The sequence below is a fragment of the Cupressus sempervirens genome, chromosome 7 (genome assembly GCF_028749045.1).
Source record: "Cupressus sempervirens isolate cs-2001-9-10 chromosome 7, ASM2874904v1, whole genome shotgun sequence".
Classification (NCBI taxonomy): domain Eukaryota; kingdom Viridiplantae; phylum Streptophyta; class Pinopsida; order Cupressales; family Cupressaceae; genus Cupressus; species Cupressus sempervirens.
In genome coordinates, this window is record NC_143124.1 from 200,258,132 (window position 1) to 200,277,039 (window position 18,908).

The window sequence follows — 18,908 nt, forward strand, 5'->3', positions numbered from 1 at the left end:
AGGAAACCAAGCAAATAATATAGCTTTAGTTCTTCTTGGAAGAATTGGGACATCCTCAGAGGGATAATTATTTGTTTATAGATAGTCAGAGTGTCATTCATCTTGCGAAGAATTTTTCTCTACATTCAAAGACAAAACACATACAGTTGTGGTACCATTTTATTCAATCAGTATTGGATGATGAACAGTTAAAGCTAGACAAGATACATACATATGACAATCTATGAAATATGTTTACAAAGGTAGTGACAAGGGAGAAGCTGAACTCCTCTTCAACTGTGGTTGCTCTTCTAGACTGAACAGAATAAAAGGAACAACAAAGTCCAAGGTGGTTTGATCCAACAAGAGCCTCATGGAGTAGCGACGTAGCTAGATGATCATTCTCCGGGTGGGAGATTGTTAATTAGTGTGGAGCCCAATCAATCCCCAAGTGGGAGATTGTTAAATTGTGGTGATTGATCAGGGAAGTAATATACATACTCCATAATTCCTCAATGAGGTTCAAGGCCGAGGCAAGCCTTGAATTGGCATTTGGGGGTGGCAGCCCCCAATATAGCTGGGGCCGCTAGGCCATGATTGTTAGGGGTTTCAGGGGCAAAGCCCTCAAGGAATTTTTTTTTGGAGCTATTTTATGGTCGACATGTTGTAACTAATTTTAACCCTAAAGTGGCAAAAATACTTGTATAAAAGGGCTTAGGGTTAGGGATTGTTTCATAAGGTGTGATGCAAAAATTACTTTTTGCAACAGTATTGAGCTGTAAGGGATTACAGACTATAATCAGGTTGTAATCACTTGATCATAATAATATTGGATTTGATGTTTGGTGGATGTAGCCCAGGGATTGGGTCAACCACGTTAAATCTTGCTATCTTGTGTTCTCTTCTATGTGATCTATTATTTTCTGATATTGTTTATATTTGCATGTATTTATTATTTATGTCTGGGTTTTTATCTTGGCACTTTTGTGGTCTCTTTCTTTTGTGAACCATCTTCCATCCTTCGATTACCATTGTAGATGGTGGCTTTAGAGTTTCTCTTAGTAGGGATTTCATTTTTGGTATGGATTTGTTGTAATTGTTCATCCATGGTTTGTTTCACGGCTGAGTCACTTCCTCTCTAAGCTATTTTGTTCTATTTTCATGGAGTGTTGATAGTATTTCAAAGTTGTTCATGCATGGTAGACTAGGGTTTGGATTTCCTTGCTTGTCTGTTGCTTGGGGTAAGAAATATTAGGGTGGAAGGTTGGAAGGGTACACATGTATTTGTTTTATTTGCACTTCCATTATTGCTAGAGCAAAGTTTGCGCAAGTATTCTTGGTATCTTATTAGTACTTTCCATAAGGCAATACTATTCCATTTATTTGTGCTCTATTAGATAATTAGTATTGGCCAATCTGAACAATTCATTATAATTGTTTTTAAAATAAACATAGTTCTATAAAAGCTAAATTATGTAATTCTTGATTTTGCCTTTTTATATAAAATTTTATTTATAGAAAATTCAAATATTTCTTATGGATAACAATGATTTTTGTTACAAACCTTTGCTTTGTCTATAACAATTGTGTGCATCATAATTCACTATAAGTTCTCTTTAAAATTCTAATGTGAAGACTACTTTCAAACTACTATTTGCACAATTTAGCCAAAGCTTTGATGATAGTGTAAGGGTATTTATTAGTTATTTACATTTTGTGATGTATTTTTGTAGGTTTTTTAACCCTTCTACAGACTTTTGCAAAGAACAATCCACTGTGTAAAATGATATTTTTCTAGTCTTTAGTATATTGACCTTTTTTAAATAATTTTACTTCTATCCATTCTTTCTTATTTATTGTTTATTGGTAAAAATATTGTAGGTTTTCATTATCCCTCTTTTGAGATATTATATTGATTAAAAATTTTAAGCTAACAATTTCTTATACCTGAGATTTTTAAATGTAGATAGAGAACATAATCAAATATAAAAGCATTACAAAGATAAATTGTGTTGTGGGATTATCTTTATTAACATATGAAATTTGTAAGAATATATGGAGATATTTTTCCTTTTAACTTCATTTCTCCTATCCTTATAATAGTTAGAGCACATAAAGATAATTTGGTGATCCTTGTGCACGCAATTTTAAAATGATTATTTTTTTCAATCATAAAACTAACGATGGTGATTTAACCTACCACTACACTTAGGGAGATCTTTGCAAATAATTTCATAGATTTGATATCATTTTACAATTATATTTACATTGTTCACACTAGTAAAAACTTAATGACTTTCAATTGATAAATTACTAGTTTAACTATAAAACTAAAAAAAAATCTATGTATAAAAAATAATATATTTCATTTTCCTATTTGCATTGAAATCAATGTAGATTTTTGAATAAATAAATTATATTTTATTTGTGAAATTAAAGTATAGAAAATATCTACATATGTAAGAAACATGCATGTAAATCAATTCAAATGTATAGATCTAAATTATAGATATATTTAGAATCCTTCTTACTTTTCTTTGGACATACATATAATTTTTCTAATCTTTTTAGATATTTAAATATAACACCTTATGTTTTACTATTTTTATTTTTATGTTTATTATTTTATATTTTAAAATTATAACAAACACTATCTATCTATATATATATGTAGTTGACATTTTAATAAAGATTTATATTTTATTTGCATTTATTTTTTAAATTTCCTCTATTGTAACTCTTAATAAAAAACTTTATTTCCACCAATTACTATTAGAATTTTTTCTTTTCTATTTTTTTGAAGTATAGTCTAAAGTTAACATGCTAAATTTCCAAATTATTAAATGATCAAAATTATTTATCTTAGCAAAGATTGGCTAATAGATTTATCATATACATGAATTTCATGGAATGAGCCAATATCCTGCATTTTTATAACGTATCATTTTTAAAAATATTAAGAATGCATGTTATTTACACAAATGCATTTTATATTTTTCTTAAATCATTTAATAAATATAATTTATTTAGTTCTTTTACCTAGTCTAAAATTATTTTGAACATTTTAAGTTATATTGAAACAATACTAAAATTAACTTCAAACTTAATATTAAGATTAAAATTTATGAGATTGGAAAATTCAGCAAATCAAATTTAGACAATGATTTATTTCACCATGTACAAATTTTTAAAAAAATCATAGCAATAAAAAAATGAATATTTCTATCTTGTTTTTCTAATATGTAAATGAACATCAATTTTGTTTCAAAATGGAAAATGTTTACATTGAAGATTGCTACCACTATAGAAAGCCTCTGCCTTAATTATGTTAAATAATCACTCTTTATAAAATATGCTATTTTTAAAAATAAATATATAAATTAATTTACTTAAATTTAAATTAATTTTTAATTTTTGTAAATTTATTCTATTATTTTTTACTAAATTAATTTATAATAGAACTACAATAAACTATTAGGCAAATACTAGCCACTTCATGGCACTTGTTTTAGTATTTCTAAACTTTACATTATTTTAGCAATTAATATATTACTTAAGATGATTTATCTCCATTACAATTGGTTCAATTCATTTCGTGTTATAGGAGCCCTTTTTTACGGAGTCTATATTGCATTTTTTAAGACAATTTTTCTAAGATTACATAAGCTTGACCATATAATTAAGCTAGTTAACATTTTAAATGCATCCAACAATTGCTCTTTACCATTTTGAAAAATAAATATGAAAAATTACTTGTTATATAAAACAAATTCATAGATGATATTACATTTTAAATGCACAACTTAATTATTAATTTTCAAACTAATGTCAAAATTTATTTATTCCTTAATTGTAACTAGTTTATATTTTTTATATCATGTGATAACAATTTCTATTAACTATAGGTATAATTATCACACAAGTACAAGCCACTACAACGATTACATATTATATATAATAGATTCATTAATAATTTTTAATTTTAAATCACACCCAATTTATTAATTTATTTTAAAAATAATATTATTTTTATTTATCTTATAACTAGTTTATAATTACTATAATAATTTCTACTGTCTATAACTTTCTACATGGCACTTGTTGATTCTTCAAAATGTCATAAGATAGTCAATTAATTAGTTAAAATTATACTAGCATGATAATGAGTGTTTTATATATCAATATAGCTAATTATATATCTTTAATATTAAATACAAAAATATTATAATTATGTCTACAATTTAACTCATATTAACAAATTCAAATAAAGTTCTAATCTTATAACTAATAAATACTTATACTAAGAAAGTACATTTTTAAATAAGTTGTTCTCAACACAATCTTTTCATTTTCTACAATATCATATACTATAATTAATTTAAATGTTATATCAAAATACAAAATCAACTAATAAAGTTGAGCAAACATATATTTGAAAATATTTCCTCACAGAACCTCCAAATAAAAATAGAAATTATTTAGTAGAGTTTGAATTTAACAACTCATTGCAGGGCGATGTCAATGCCAGCATCAAAACGGCAATTTTTAATTAAATTTAAATTTATAAAACAGTTTTAAAATGATTTTTAATTTAATTTTTAAAAGCAGTAAAATGCCGATGTCAGCATAGACATTGGCTCATTGCAGTAAATCCTTGAATGAAACTTATTTTCATATAGTTTGCTGATACATGAACAGTCTATTCTCTAAAGATAAATCAAAATGCTATAAATGCTATTGACTAGGACTTTGAAATATTCAATATTGCAGTGTGCGCAGTGTGCATCCGGAGAGCCATCCGGAGCCTGTGCATGTGGAATGAAATTAGTAAGGCAAACACTAGTAGTAGCAAGATAATCGAGACCGAGATAACCGAGAGCCCGTACTTGTTGAATGAAATTAGTAAGGCAAACACTACTAGTAGCCAGCTAATCCAGAGCACGTGCCTGCTGAATGAGATAATCCAGGGCAGGTGCTTGGGCTTGTTGAATGAGTAGAGCTTCCAGTATTCTTCACTAATATGCCTCAGCACATTCTCAAATGGACCACAGTTCGGCACATTCTCAAATGGACTACGACTTCCACATATTGCATTCGCGAGGTCGTGGAACATCGAAGCGAGTTCTTCATCGTCATATTCACTGACGATAATTTGCGCTTGTCTAAGAAGCGCAATATTTTCATCGTTGGATTGGATTATACTGTTCAAAAATATTATAAATTTGCTGATTATTTTGCTTTCACCATATTCATCTTCGAAAGCTATCAAGTTCCAGAGCAGTGATCTTGTATCTTTAAAAATAAAGATTTGAGGAAGATATACTACACTTCCAAACCATCTCTTTTTAAATTGAACTTCTCCGTTTTTGCTCGCTTTGAATCTGATTACAAACTTCTGTAATATACTCACATTTCTCCACACAAGCGAAGACATGAAATTCATACAGTTGTTTACAACATCTGCATCCATATCATTCATAGGGATATTAGAGGGTTTTAGGAAAGCCTCAACAACTCCGCTAAATAAATGCAACAAATGACGGGGGTGTTCTTTGATATTTTCTTCAATTTCTGCTTGAAGAATTTCCAACTCCATCGGCTTCAAATAGAAAGGAAGGATTGCAAATTGAGGTTGCATACACAGGATGCGGGCCAATTCGGTAATTGCTTGTTCAGGAGTTTGAAACTCTAATTCAAGAATCTTACTCAAAACAAATAGAGGGATCTGATTTTCCAGCTTGAAAATGTCAATCATTATCTCTTTCTCAACATCAGGGTCTAAAAACCGATATGAAGCTCTTAAAAATTCCAAAATAAAACATGCGTCTAGGACAATATTCCGTACCCATCTTTCTTGAGGGAAACTAGCTGTAATGTCTATATGCCAATGTCTGATTATGGAGTTTTGAATCTCTCCCAACAAATTATCAATAGTCATACCTTTTAATCTTTTGATAGTGGTGCATAATGCCAGCACTTTTTTCTCCCCAATTTCTGTCGAGTACGGATTCAGCTCATGATCAAGTCCGAATCCAACTCTCTCAGGATCATATGATTTCGGTCGGAAACGCCTTATGTCTTCACGAACTCTCCTAATGGTTATAGATGAATATAATGGCAGCTCCGCCGGACGAACTCTACTAAAGCTTGAGGTTTCTGGATCCCTTTGAATCTGTTGCTCCTGACGTCTGTAAGTGGATGAATTTGCAAGCTCTATCTGACTCTGCTGATCCGTATAAGAGGAAGAATTTTCCACTGAATTAAAAATAAATAAAAACATCAATCAGTAAACTGGCACAATTTTCCACTAGAATTGTCGATGAAAAGAGAAAGATACCACTCCCGACAGGAGAGAAAAAATAGTAAATTATCTAATGGGAAGGCCAAAATTGTTGCTGTTGAGAATTATTATTCAATAGGGTAAATATACGTGCACTTAATAATTGAAAAATCATACTGACTTTCCCATTCTTCTATTTCATTACATACTTTCCCTGAAGCAAGGAGAATAATTTTAAAGAGTTAAAAAACATTTTAAAATAAACTTGGAAAATCTAATAATACATACAGCCTTATCCAGCAAATATCTAGGTGTTTAAAAGGAATGACACTTAAAAAAACGCGTGACATAAAGCATGTGCATTAAGCAATCTTTTGTCTGGAGAGTTGTTCTAAAATCAACACTATAAATATTTTATTAGAATAAGAAAAGAACAAAAATAATACAAATCAGAAAACGGTAACAGAACAGCAGCAAATAAAGGGCATTCATGCTTCTCTAATTCGAACTACTGAACGTTTCTATTTTTAAATAACCTTTGCCGACTTTTGAAAAGATACCAAAAAGCATAATTAGCCTGCAGGCTAATTATATAGAGACATCCAATAGAGGGCAGGGGATTTTCACGGTTGCAACTTCCCTGGTAGACATGTATTCAAAATGTGGAAACAGCACATAGAATTGTTTAACAAAATGTTGAAAAGAGGTGCACTGTTGTGGATTGCAATGATTGCATGAGTGCACATAAAATGGATTCAATGAAAAGGCTTCAGAAAGATTCAAGCAAATGCAACCGGTAGGTGTAAAGCCAGGTTCCACAACCTTTCCCACATCCACCCTTCCCTGTGCCAACATGGGAGCTTTGGACTAGGGGATCATAAAGGATAAAAGGATCTTGTCAGATGTTGTTGCAGCTGCTTTGGTAGACATTCTTCCAAAGTGCTTTCAAAAGATATCATCTTATGGAATGAATGCAATGATTGTAGAATATGTACAAAATGGATTAAGAACACAATGATTGTAGGATATGTGCAAAAGTACTCTCTAATCTCAAGACAAAATGCACTAAAGACAAAACAAAGTAAACTTTTTTTTTCCAGATTCACGAAAATGTAGTGATTTTTTTTTCCAAAGTTTTTGTTGTTTTTTACTACAAACTATGCAGATCATGAAGATCAAATGTTGAAATTTTCAAAAAAATCCATGACGTTTTCGATTTTTTGAACTTTGGTCAACTGTACAGTTTGTAGGGAGGATAGTCACGTCTATATGCAAATACAATTGGAAGGCATAAAGCGTATCTTACAGCCTATGGCAGCATCCTCCTTGCATGTGCCAAAATGGGAGCTTTGGAATAGGGTAGCATTTTCATCAAAGTGTAATGGAGAGAGGAATGATGTCAAATGTTGCAGTTGCAACTGCCCTGGTATACTTGTATGCAAAATGTGGACACACAAGGCATATGAATTGTTTGACACGATGCTTTAAAGAGAAGTGTTCTCAAGGGCTTCAATGTTCATAGGATATGCACACAAAAGATTTGATAAAAATGTGTTTTAAGCTTTCAAGCAAATGCAATTATTAGGTGTAAAGCCAAATTCCACAACCATTGTAGGTATGCTTGCTTCCTGTGTCAAAATAGGAAATCAAGCTATGGGCCTCCATCGACGCATATTAGATAGAGGGCTTTTGTCATATATTGTAGCTATGACACCCCATTTAAACATGTACTCAAAATGTAGAAGCATAGACAAGGCACGTTAAGTGTTTAACAGAATACTTAAAAGATATGTGGTCTCATAGACAGCAATGATCTTGGAGATCTTGGATATGCAGAAAATGGATTTCATGAAAAAGCTTTAGAAAATTTCAAAAGAATATAATTGGCAAGCATTAAACCAGACTCCTCGACCTTAACTATGTCCAAAGTGGGAGCTTTGCAACATGGTATGGACATCTGTTGAAGCATAAATTATACAAGAAATTTGTCAGAGTTTGTAATTGCAATGCAAAATTCTGGATGCTGTTGGAATTTAATGCTCCATCAATTAGAGAGTTAGAGAAGGAATAAAAGAAGATTGTAGATATGTTTTGAGTTAGTTGTCAATAAGTTCCAATTAGCTGTCAGTCACATCTAGTTTGTTGTCAATTGATTAGTTTATTGTCATTTGTATTAGCATAATTATATGATCCTGATGAAGCCATGTGACTGTATTTGTAATTAGTATTTGCCAATAATGAATAATAAGATGTAAGTTTAGTTTCTTTATTTTTGAATTTTCTATTCTATTTTTCTAATAATAGTGTCATAGCCATCTTTCTATTAAATTGTGTGTTAAAGAAGACATTTGTGCTGCTGGAAGAAGTTAGAGAAGAAGCTATTAAGGAGATTAAGTCTGGTGAAGAACCACCAGATCTTGATGGTGATGATGATTTCATTGAAGATGAAGGTCTTGTCATATTTTGAACAAGCCGATGCTTTGAAAATGGGAAAGGATGTAGTAGAGGCTAGAGGGATGCTAAATAGTCTAAGGTGCTAACGAATCAAAGAAACTATATAATATTGAGGTTATGAGACACATGTGGGGATCGGTGTCCAATAGTTGAGGGAGATCTAAACATCTGGAAGCTTAACATTATACCTTTACGAGGGTTATAAGGCATTTCATGTGTGAATGGTGTCCAATGGTGTTGGAAGCTTAGATGGTAGTTGCATGACTACACCAGCACTTGGGAGCGACTTGAAGAAGCCTTACTCATCTAAGAACTATTTTTTCAAAGAAAAGAATATGCATAATGTATTTCCTATTGTATGTCAATTTCGTGTTGTAGCATTAAGAAGGGGGTGTTTGAATTTAATGTTAGAGAAGGAATAAAAGAAGATTGTAGATGTGTTTGAGTTAGCTGTCAATAAGTTCCAGTTAGTTGTTAGTCACAAATAGTTTGTTGTCTATTGTATTAGTTATTAGTCATGTGTATTAGCATAATTATTGAATCTTAATGAAGTCATATGACTCTGTATATTTGTAATTAGTATTTAGTTTTACCTGAAGTTTAGTTTCTTTGTTTTTGAATTTGTTGTTCTATTTTTCTAATAGTAGCATAGACAAAGCATAAGAACTTTTGGGATGCAATGCTTGCAAGATACACAAAACATGGAGTTTTCAAGGATGCTCTTGAAATCTTTAAACTAATGTACTCTGGAACATATCATGACATTATAAGATTTGTCTGCATTCTATGTGCATGCCAATCATGCAGAATTAGAGAATGAGGGATGTACGTACTTTAATCTCATAGAACTAGTTCCTATTGCATTGCACCTACACATGATCATTATATGTGCATGGCTTAACTTCTTTCTGGTGTTAGGTATCTTGATGATAACCTTTGTCATTAAGATGACTGCTAAAACCTGTGGTGGTTTTGTGGATGGGTTTTCCAAGTGCCCTTTCTTTTTAAATTGGATCCTAAAAATGTTGTGACTTATTGTTATTCTCTTGAACATGTATGCAAAAGTGGATAGGTAGGGTTAGATTTGTTGGTAAACAGATTTGTCACTTTAAAAAAATATAATTCAACTCCGACTTAATATCTTTCTTTGACATCTAACACCTTTTCATTTTTTTTCTAAAAGTTGCTTATACATTCCTGAAATATTGTTAACACAATATGAAATTTATTACACAAGCCAAACATTTCCATTGTATAATTGTCTCATATAAGTCAACACCTCCTTTGGAGTTAAGCATACACATCATAGCATAATGTGGCAATCCATCGATCCTGTTTTTTTATTAGCATTCAACCTCTTACCACTTCACTCCATCCGAATTGTCGATATTACTTGACAAAGATTTACAAGGCCATCAATTAATTAGGCACAAACTCAAACATTTGGAATCTTATAGAGATCATTCCATTTCATGATTCTCGAGATCATTTAAGCTTGATATGTAGAAACATTTCAAAAATCATAGAGATCTATGTTAGTTTGCAGAACTACGAGAACAACTAAAAACATTTTGCAGAATGACCAAAATATATACCACCTATATCTGGAGAGATGGAAATATGCTTTGCATCCATCTCGAAGAGAGCAAGTGAATTTGTATACAATCATAATTTGCATCGTTTGGATCACTAATTCTTTCAATTTCCATGTACCCATTTGCTAAAATTTGATCAAGTTGAATACATTTATCCATTTCTATTGAAATACCGGATACAGTTGTAATAGTAATTCGACTTCGAGCTGTTGGAAATGGATATGTTATGGTGTCCCTTTAATTCCATGTTGTCAAAATATTCTTTTCACGTCATGGGACATACCAAAATCATCCTTTTCCATTTCAACCACACTGGATTAATTTCCCAAGAATTGTGAGACTACCACCCTTTTCACTTATCCATATAGATGCGATCAAATTTTATTAAACATGGATAAATCCTTGTGCAATTGTATCAAACATTTAGATGCCTCTGTATACTGCCATGTATTGCACCTTTAGTTTTTGAGTCCAAAAGGTATCGGGTTTGGTCATATGGTCTTTAACGTATTTTCTCACATTTAGCCAAATGATTCGCAATCCATCTTTTCTTTATATATATATTTATCAATATCTTTGTCTTGGCATGGGCCTTTGACTAAGGATGTCTCCTTACACATCTTTATAAGAGAGGGAATGGAAAGACATACTTGTTGCGTATTGGAGTATTTGTGCCAAACAATACATCAATGATCACCATGGCTCGTCGCCTCTATGGTAACCTCACATTATGAAGAGTATGCTTGATCACAACGATATCCATTGTATTTGTACTAGTATCCTCTCCTTCTAGGTGTGTGTTAATATTTTGTTTGTATAGGCATATGACTGCAACCTTGATAGAGTCATTGATTTGACATCAACTTTGTGCATACACGCAGTGATAAGACTAGGCATTTTGTCATAACAATTCGTGCATTTCCCATTCTGGGTGTCTTTATTTTGTTTAGGTTGGGGTATTTCCTTGTGGCATTTTATGAAAAGATTCACACCTCTTCTATCATTCTCATTCGCAAACATCTGACTATACTTGCTGATTGTATTCACTTCAATGCATTCTGATTTATTTGTTGAGTGAAAGCACCTTGTGGATGTCGTGCCTAGGGAGCTTAATTTTATGAGACAATGATTCTTTGAGTCTCTTGTCACTCTCATGTAATGGAGGCTTTAATCCCTTGAGTGATCAGCATGTCGTTTGGTGCACGAGTCCACACAGAGGATTTACGTAGTAGACAATGATCACACGCATGTTCTAGTAACCAATTTTGCATTGCTCATAGTGGGCATGCCGTGATCTCCATTTGAATTCCTGTGAAAATCCTATTGCAGTCACTGATTATTAATCCCCTATCATAAACAAATATTAAACTACTGAAAAATTAATTCACGGCTAATATCGAAAAATAATACAACTACAACTTCACTTATAAAAATACGAAAAGAAATAAGCAACATAATGAACACAATATTTTCAGATAAATCATCCCTGAAAAAACCCCTAAAGGAAAACCAGTTCTATAGATGAGGAATTATATTAACTTTAGCAAAGCAAGAGATACAACGTTCCTTACCTCTCACTGGCAAAATTCTGACAACCTCCTAATTTCTCCTGCTGATATTCCTCAATGTTATCCCCAACGCTATCACTACGCCCTTGTTAGCACTACAAGACAATTTTCTATCACTGCAAACTCATTTGCTAACACTGCAAATGCTTCTACAAACTTGTTCTCCAAATGCCCCCTGACCCCCTTTTATACTACTCCTATTGGAAAACCAACGGCCGAGACTGATTCTCAATCGACGGTCCAAGATTAAAACAACTTAAAAACCCTAACCAACTCGATTACTAGTTGCTTCTAGAAGTGGCCAATTAATTAACAAATATTTGTCTCAGCTTTAACTAATTAGTTAGTAAAATAATTACTTGCTAAAAAATAACGTATGGACAAACAATTGTCCAAAGCTACCTTAACTAACACTCTCTCTTAGTGAGGAAGTTGTTCTGCATGACACCTAACTTATCTCCGAAGAAGATGAATCTCACCTTCCCTAATGCCTTAGTCAGAATGTCTGCTACCTACTCCTCTATAGGTATGTAGTATAGCTCAACAACTCCTCGTTGTACACAATCTCTAATGAAATGATATCTGATGTAGACCTATATGTTTAGACCTATCATGAAACACTACATTCTTAGACAACTTGATGCAACTCTGATTATCGTAGTAGTCTCAACCTTCTGACCAAAGAAGTCTACTAACAACTTCTGAAGCCATATAGCTTCACATGTTGTCGTGCTAGCTGCTATGTATTATGTTTTTGCTAAACTCAGACCCACAGACTTCTGCTTCTTATTGAACCAAGATATAAATCCTGATCCCAAACTGAAACAAAACCCTGAAGTGCTTCTTTTGTCTAGTGTATTGCCTGCCCAACCTCGTTAGTATAGCCTATCAATCTGATACCTTCACCTCGAACATATTTGATCCCATACTCAACTGGACCACGCAAGTAACGCAGTACATGCTTGGTCGCTGTCCAATGCACTGTCTTTGGTTCAACCATGAACTGACTAAGAGAGTTTACTGCAAATGCTATACCTGACCTGATGTTGACCAAATACATAAGCAAACCAATCAATTGCCTATATAAGGTGGGATCTACATCCTTCTCCTTAAAGGTATCTACCTTCCTCCAATTTGTTATCATGGGTGTAGACATGGCTTTGCAATTCTCCATCCTGAATCTCTACAAGATCTCAATGCAATATTTCCCTTGACCAAGGAAAATCTCTCCATCTGTCTGCCACACCTCCATGCTTAGAAAGTAGTGCATAGGTCCTAAACTCTTCATCTCGAACTCTTCTGCAAGGTCCCTCTTGCAATCCTCTATGAGCCCTAGCGCACCAATTAGAAACAAGTCGTCCACATAAAGAACAAGAATGAGAACCTCACCCCCAACCACCAAGTAGTAGAGGTTAGCATTTGCCTCACTCTTCACAAAGCCCATATATCAAGTATATATCAATGCACTCATACCACCCTCTGGGAGCCTGCACGAGTCCGTACAAGACTCTTTTCAATCTGCACACGTATGTCTCTTTGTTGTGTGTTACAAAGCCTTCTAATTGCTCTATGTATACCTCCTCCTTCAACTCACCATTAAGGAATGTTGTCTTGACATCCATTTGATGGATTTTCCATCCCATCTATGCTGCAAATGACATCACAGCTCATATAGAAGTATACCTGGCCACTAGGGCAAATGTCTACTCATAGTCTATTCCCTCCTCCTAAGAGAACCCCTTGGCCACGAACCTTGCCTTGTATTTCTCAATGCTACCATCCACATCGTGCTTTATCTTATAGATCCAACATGATCCAACTACTAGTCTATCTGTTGGTCTAGGCACTACATCCGACACATCATTCTGCATAATTGAGTTATGCTCCTCAACCATAGCATCCTGCCAGACCTGATTTCGTGCAACCTCTTGATAGCTTTGTGATACTAATTGTGACTCAACCTATTTATCTAAAGGTTGATATTAAAACTTGTTGATGATAACTTGTATATGATCAATGAGTCAATTAACTTTTATAAAATTGCAAACTTCACTTTTTCTTTAACAAAAAAATTTCATAATCAAATTTTAGTAACTTATTTATCTAATCATCCAAACTATAAGACCTAAAATTACTATTAAAAATAAATTAGATTTTTTTCTATCAATTTTTTTTAGTTCAGAAATAATGTAAAATTACTGGCTTTATTTCACAGCTATGTTATATTTATAATATTTAATCCAATAGAACAATTCATTTCAATTTTCTCTTATACTGCAACTATTAGTTCTTCAAACATGGGAAACTACATAAATGAATTTCTTAACACACTTAGAATATGTGTATTTCTTAAGAAGACTAGAAACTACCTGCTGATGTTTTACTTGCATCTTGGTTGAAAACCGTCATAGGCAGCGATCCAACTATCTTGGTAGAGGCCTCTAAAAGAAGTGTATTGCACATATCATTGATACTCTTCATAAGTTGTTGGAGCTCTTGTTTGTCATCTCGTCTTTTTATGAGGCAATCAAATGGAAAAAAGTTTCCAATATTCAGTGAACAAAGACAAACATAATTAATCTCTCTAAAATTTCCAATGCTAAACAAGTTCAGTTAATGAGCTAATCCTCATTTCAAGTAACCAAGAATCAAGGTCATTATAAATATTTATTAAAAATTGAAAAGTACCTTTATAGAGTAGGGATCATTATGTACCTGTTATATCCTAGGATGGCTCCTTCCACGATTAATTGTATAGACTTATTTAATTTAGCACGTAAATCTATCTTTACAATCGGAATATCTTGAAATTGGAGGACTATATTAGACAGATTGCGCATAAATTTGAAAAGTGTGAAACACTCCTTATTAATGGCAATAGTGTCTGTAATTTGTAATGCTGCACAGGTTACTAACAAAGTCACTGCAACCCAATGAACATTCTGAAAAGCATTTAACACTCTTATGATCGTTTCATTATATTCAGAGTAATCTTTTATCTGCAAAAACAATATAATCAGAATAATAGCAATGTACAAAACCACCATCTCCATTTAAATTTCTGTACTTAGTAATCAAAATAGCATTTTTTGTTAAAAGCAAATTATATTGAAATATTAAATTAATGAAAATTGTTCCATATTAAACATGAAATTTAAATTATTGTTTATATCTACATACATCTCCCAAAATAAAAACATAAAAGATAAGTTTTTAATAAGTGTAGAAATTAGATAAAGCATCTCTAAGTAGTAAGAAGAAAAGAAAAATAACCAAAATATGCTAACGGTGGCTTAGATTAGAAATACAAGTGTCACAAGAAAAGAGGTATATATATGTATATACATATGCTAACGCTAACTTAGATTATGCATGCAAGTGTCACAAAAAAGACACTCTAAAACTAGAAAAATATCAAGTGGTGCCCCCCTGAGTCAGGTTAGGTGAAGATCAACCTCGATGGTGCTTCAAAAGAGAATCTAAGACCATCGGGTATTGGGATGGTAGCAAGAGATGAGGTGGGGAATATTTGGGCAATAGGGGCAAAGCATGTAGAGAATGGCACCAATAACTTGGCAGAATGTCAAGTGGCAGTTGAAGCTATATTAATGAGGATTCAACTGGGTTGTCAGAAGATCCATCCGGAAAGTGACATGCAGGTTGTGGTCAATGGCATTGTGAAGGGAGAATTGGAAGTGTGGTATTTAAATAAATACATTAAAGAAAAAAGGAATTTACTTGAGGAAGTGGATGATCTACGAATTACTCACATTTTCGGAGAGGCTAACGAGGTGGCGGACAAATTGTCCAAAGTTGGAGTGGCAGGATCATTTGAAGACAAATATGTGCTTCTTGAAGATTCCAGATCCCTTAGTGAAGCAGACTTAGCTTTATCTGATTGAGTACTGTTGAAATTATTAGTTGTGTGCCTTTTTGAGGTTGTAGTGATTGCATTGGTGGCAGAGATGGCATTTACCATTACCATGGAGGTTGGCATGTGGGCCTTTTTTTTGCCATGTGAATTCATGATGTGTGATCTTGTATAAATTTCGAAGCCTTTTTGGAGAGTTCTTATGCTCTTTTAAGATGGGAACTGTTTCAGTCCAGAGGTATTCTAGTGCTAAGTTTGTTTGAAATACGATGTTTCGGTGATGGAGGAGAATTTCTCTTTGAAAATGGAGGGCCAAATCTTGTCTTTCACAACAGAGATTTTTGGGAGGTTGGGGAATGTTTTCAAATTTGATGATGATGGTTTCTGGTGGGTGGTGTGTATGTTTGGTGTAGAACAACCCACCAATCTCCCTTTTGAGATGAATATCAATTCTAAAGTAGGTGTATGGACTTTTGAGTCCATCACTGTTGATTTTTATTATTTTTTTAAAGGAGGCGGGTCATTTGTCTAAGAATTGCCCTGGTATAATCCAAAAGCCACTCCAAAATGTCTTTGGTTATTCTCGTACTCGTATTCTTTATCTTCTCTAACTAGGTTGACACCCTGACCACTATAGATGTCATAGATTGCAGTAAAGAGTTTATCTTAAAAATCTGAAAACACATGGATGCAACATCTTATAGATTTCTCAAACAAAATTTGTGATAAGTGGGACATTTTTTGGCTGATGACTTGACATGTCTCATGGGGCCAAAGAGCTTGCTATTGTCAAATCTAATGTCTAACATTGGAACAAAGCTACATTTGGCCATGTCTTCTAAGTCAAGACACAAATAAAGGAGCCTCATGAGGTTTCGAATGCTGATTCAATTGAATTGTATGACTAATTTTATTGATCAAGAGACCTCCCTTCATTCCCCCTTGTACAACATCATTTCAAAAGATTAAGAGTTTTGGAAGCAGGGGGTTCAGGGCAAGTTGGCTTCTTAGTGGAGATTACGATACAGAATTCTTTCATTTATTTCTTCAACCGATGTAAGATTGTAAAGGTTTCTTCTCTTTTGAAGTTAATCGAGCTCTCAAGCTTGATGGTTTCCCAATGCTTTTCCTTAAAACCTTTGGGAGGTTGTAGCTAGAGATATTTCAAATGCTACTAAAGAGTTTTTCAAGAGCATAAATTTGATCACGGAATTAAACTATACTTCCAGTTTTCTTATTTTCAAAAATGCTGGCCCGCAATCATTGGGCGATTTACACCCTATTACCCTTTGTAACTCTTATTTACAAGATTCAATCCTGGTTCATGGACTTACCAATATTCGACCTCTTATTCTTTTGAATAAAAAGTGGCTATTTTTCAAGAGTGCTAGATCATTGATTCCATTCTTATTATTCATAAAAATATGGACACTTTTTATGATAAAAAATATGGTTTTCTGTTGAAGTTAGATTTTGGGAAGATCTATGATAAAATCAATTACCAGTTTCTCCTCAAGGTTCTTATGAAATCTAGGTTTACAATCATTTTGTAGTTTATCTCTACTTCGTAAATTTCTATTATTGTCATTGTTTGTCATTTGGCTTCTTCCATAATTCTTATTTTGGTCAAGTCATCTGATTAATAGTTTGTTGATGACACTACCATGGTGAACTAAGCTTGTAGTAGAGAAGCTAAGCAGCTGAAAGCTATCTTTTTCACTTATGTGGTTGTCTTGGACCAGAAATTAGCCTTCCAAAAAGCTTCATCATAATCAATACCAAGGGGAGTCAAGCGTTAACAATCAACCCCAGTCTTCAAAACAACTTACAATGATTCCCACTTGGCTCTAAACCATATCACAAACCAAAGAAGAGAGCTACTATTTTATTATGATAATAGATAATCGTCTATTATTAATTAATGGTAATCTATTTTTTATATTTAGTGAGATTTAGTTAGCTGTAGCTTTTTTAGCTTTCTTTTAGGTAGAATAGAATGTTTCTATTCTTTACGATTGTTTCCTAAGGAAACATTGTTCCATTACAATGATTCCCACTTGGCTCTAAACCATATCACAAACCAAAGAAGAGAGCTACTATTTTATTACGATAATAGATAATCGTCTATTATTAATTAATGGTAATCTATTTTATATATTTAGTGAGATTTAGTTAGCTATAGCTTTTTTAGCTTTCTTTTAGGTAGAATAGAATGTTTCTATTCTTTACGATCGTTTCCTAAGGAAACATCGTTCCATTCTTTTGTATATAATGACCTCTCGGTCTCTATTAATAAGAAGCAAGTATTTTACCAATTACTTTGTAATATGGTATTAGAGCATAGTTGGATTCTTTTTCAAAAAAACAATTTCTTATTCAAGTTTTGATTTTTTATTTTTGTAATTAATCCTTACTTGGATTTACCTACTTCCTAATACCTGGTCATGGCTAGGGTTTCAAAGACAAAGATTTGCGAATTCATCTGGAAAAATGGCATATTTTCTTAGGAGTTTTTTCTAAAAATTGCAAATTAGTGATTTCTTGTGCGTTTTTTTCTTTAGTGTTCAGTCTTGCAATAAAAATGACTTATGTCGTCATTTTTTAATGCGATTTCAAGCTTTGCCAACGTCTACAAGCACCTCCGAACAAGGGTCATTTTTTCTGTGACGCTTTTTTTTGCAGATCTGCAAAACTCGTCTACAAATCGCATTTTTGTTTGGCTCAAATCTAGCATTTTTTCTTGATAATTTTGCTTCTTGGCAGCACTCTTTGGTCTGCAAATCAGCTCACGTCTCCGAAACTCCATTTCGCAACCACAGATCGCATTTTTTTGGCCTGCAAACAGCATTTTTTTGCAACTTTGACCATTCATGGCCCTCACCTAGGGTTTTGCTTGAAACCCTAAATTTTGATCTCAGGTTTATTTTGATTTCAAATTCTTAGTGCGTATTTTGAGAGCTCAACTAGGTTGTCATCAATTTTTCTGAGTGCCTCAATTTTTGTGCCTCGATATTCAAGCCAACGAATCTAGAAATCGATAATATATTCCTTTTGGGTTTTTCGCGCTCTTTTGGGCCACTCCAATTTTTTAGGTCTTTTGTTTTTTGCCTCAAAGAACGTGCCTTCATAGATTTTCACATTTTTTCATTGGAAAAAGTGTC

At 33.0% G+C, this 18,908-nt stretch overlaps 1 protein-coding gene across 1 annotated transcript in view; it reads right to left on the minus strand.

Annotated features, from left to right (window-relative positions):
- Positions 1 to 4,551: 4,551 nt before the first annotated feature.
- Positions 4,552 to 18,908, minus strand: part of LOC149546182 (putative UPF0481 protein At3g02645) — a 49,542-nt gene continuing 35,185 nt past the window's right edge. Inside the window, exon 3 of the mRNA XM_089791045.1 lies at positions 4,552 to 6,234. Coding sequence (XP_089647171.1) covers positions 4,721 to 6,234 — 1,514 coding nt within the window. The 3' untranslated portion in view covers positions 4,552 to 4,720. The remainder of the gene's footprint in view (positions 6,235 to 18,908) is intronic.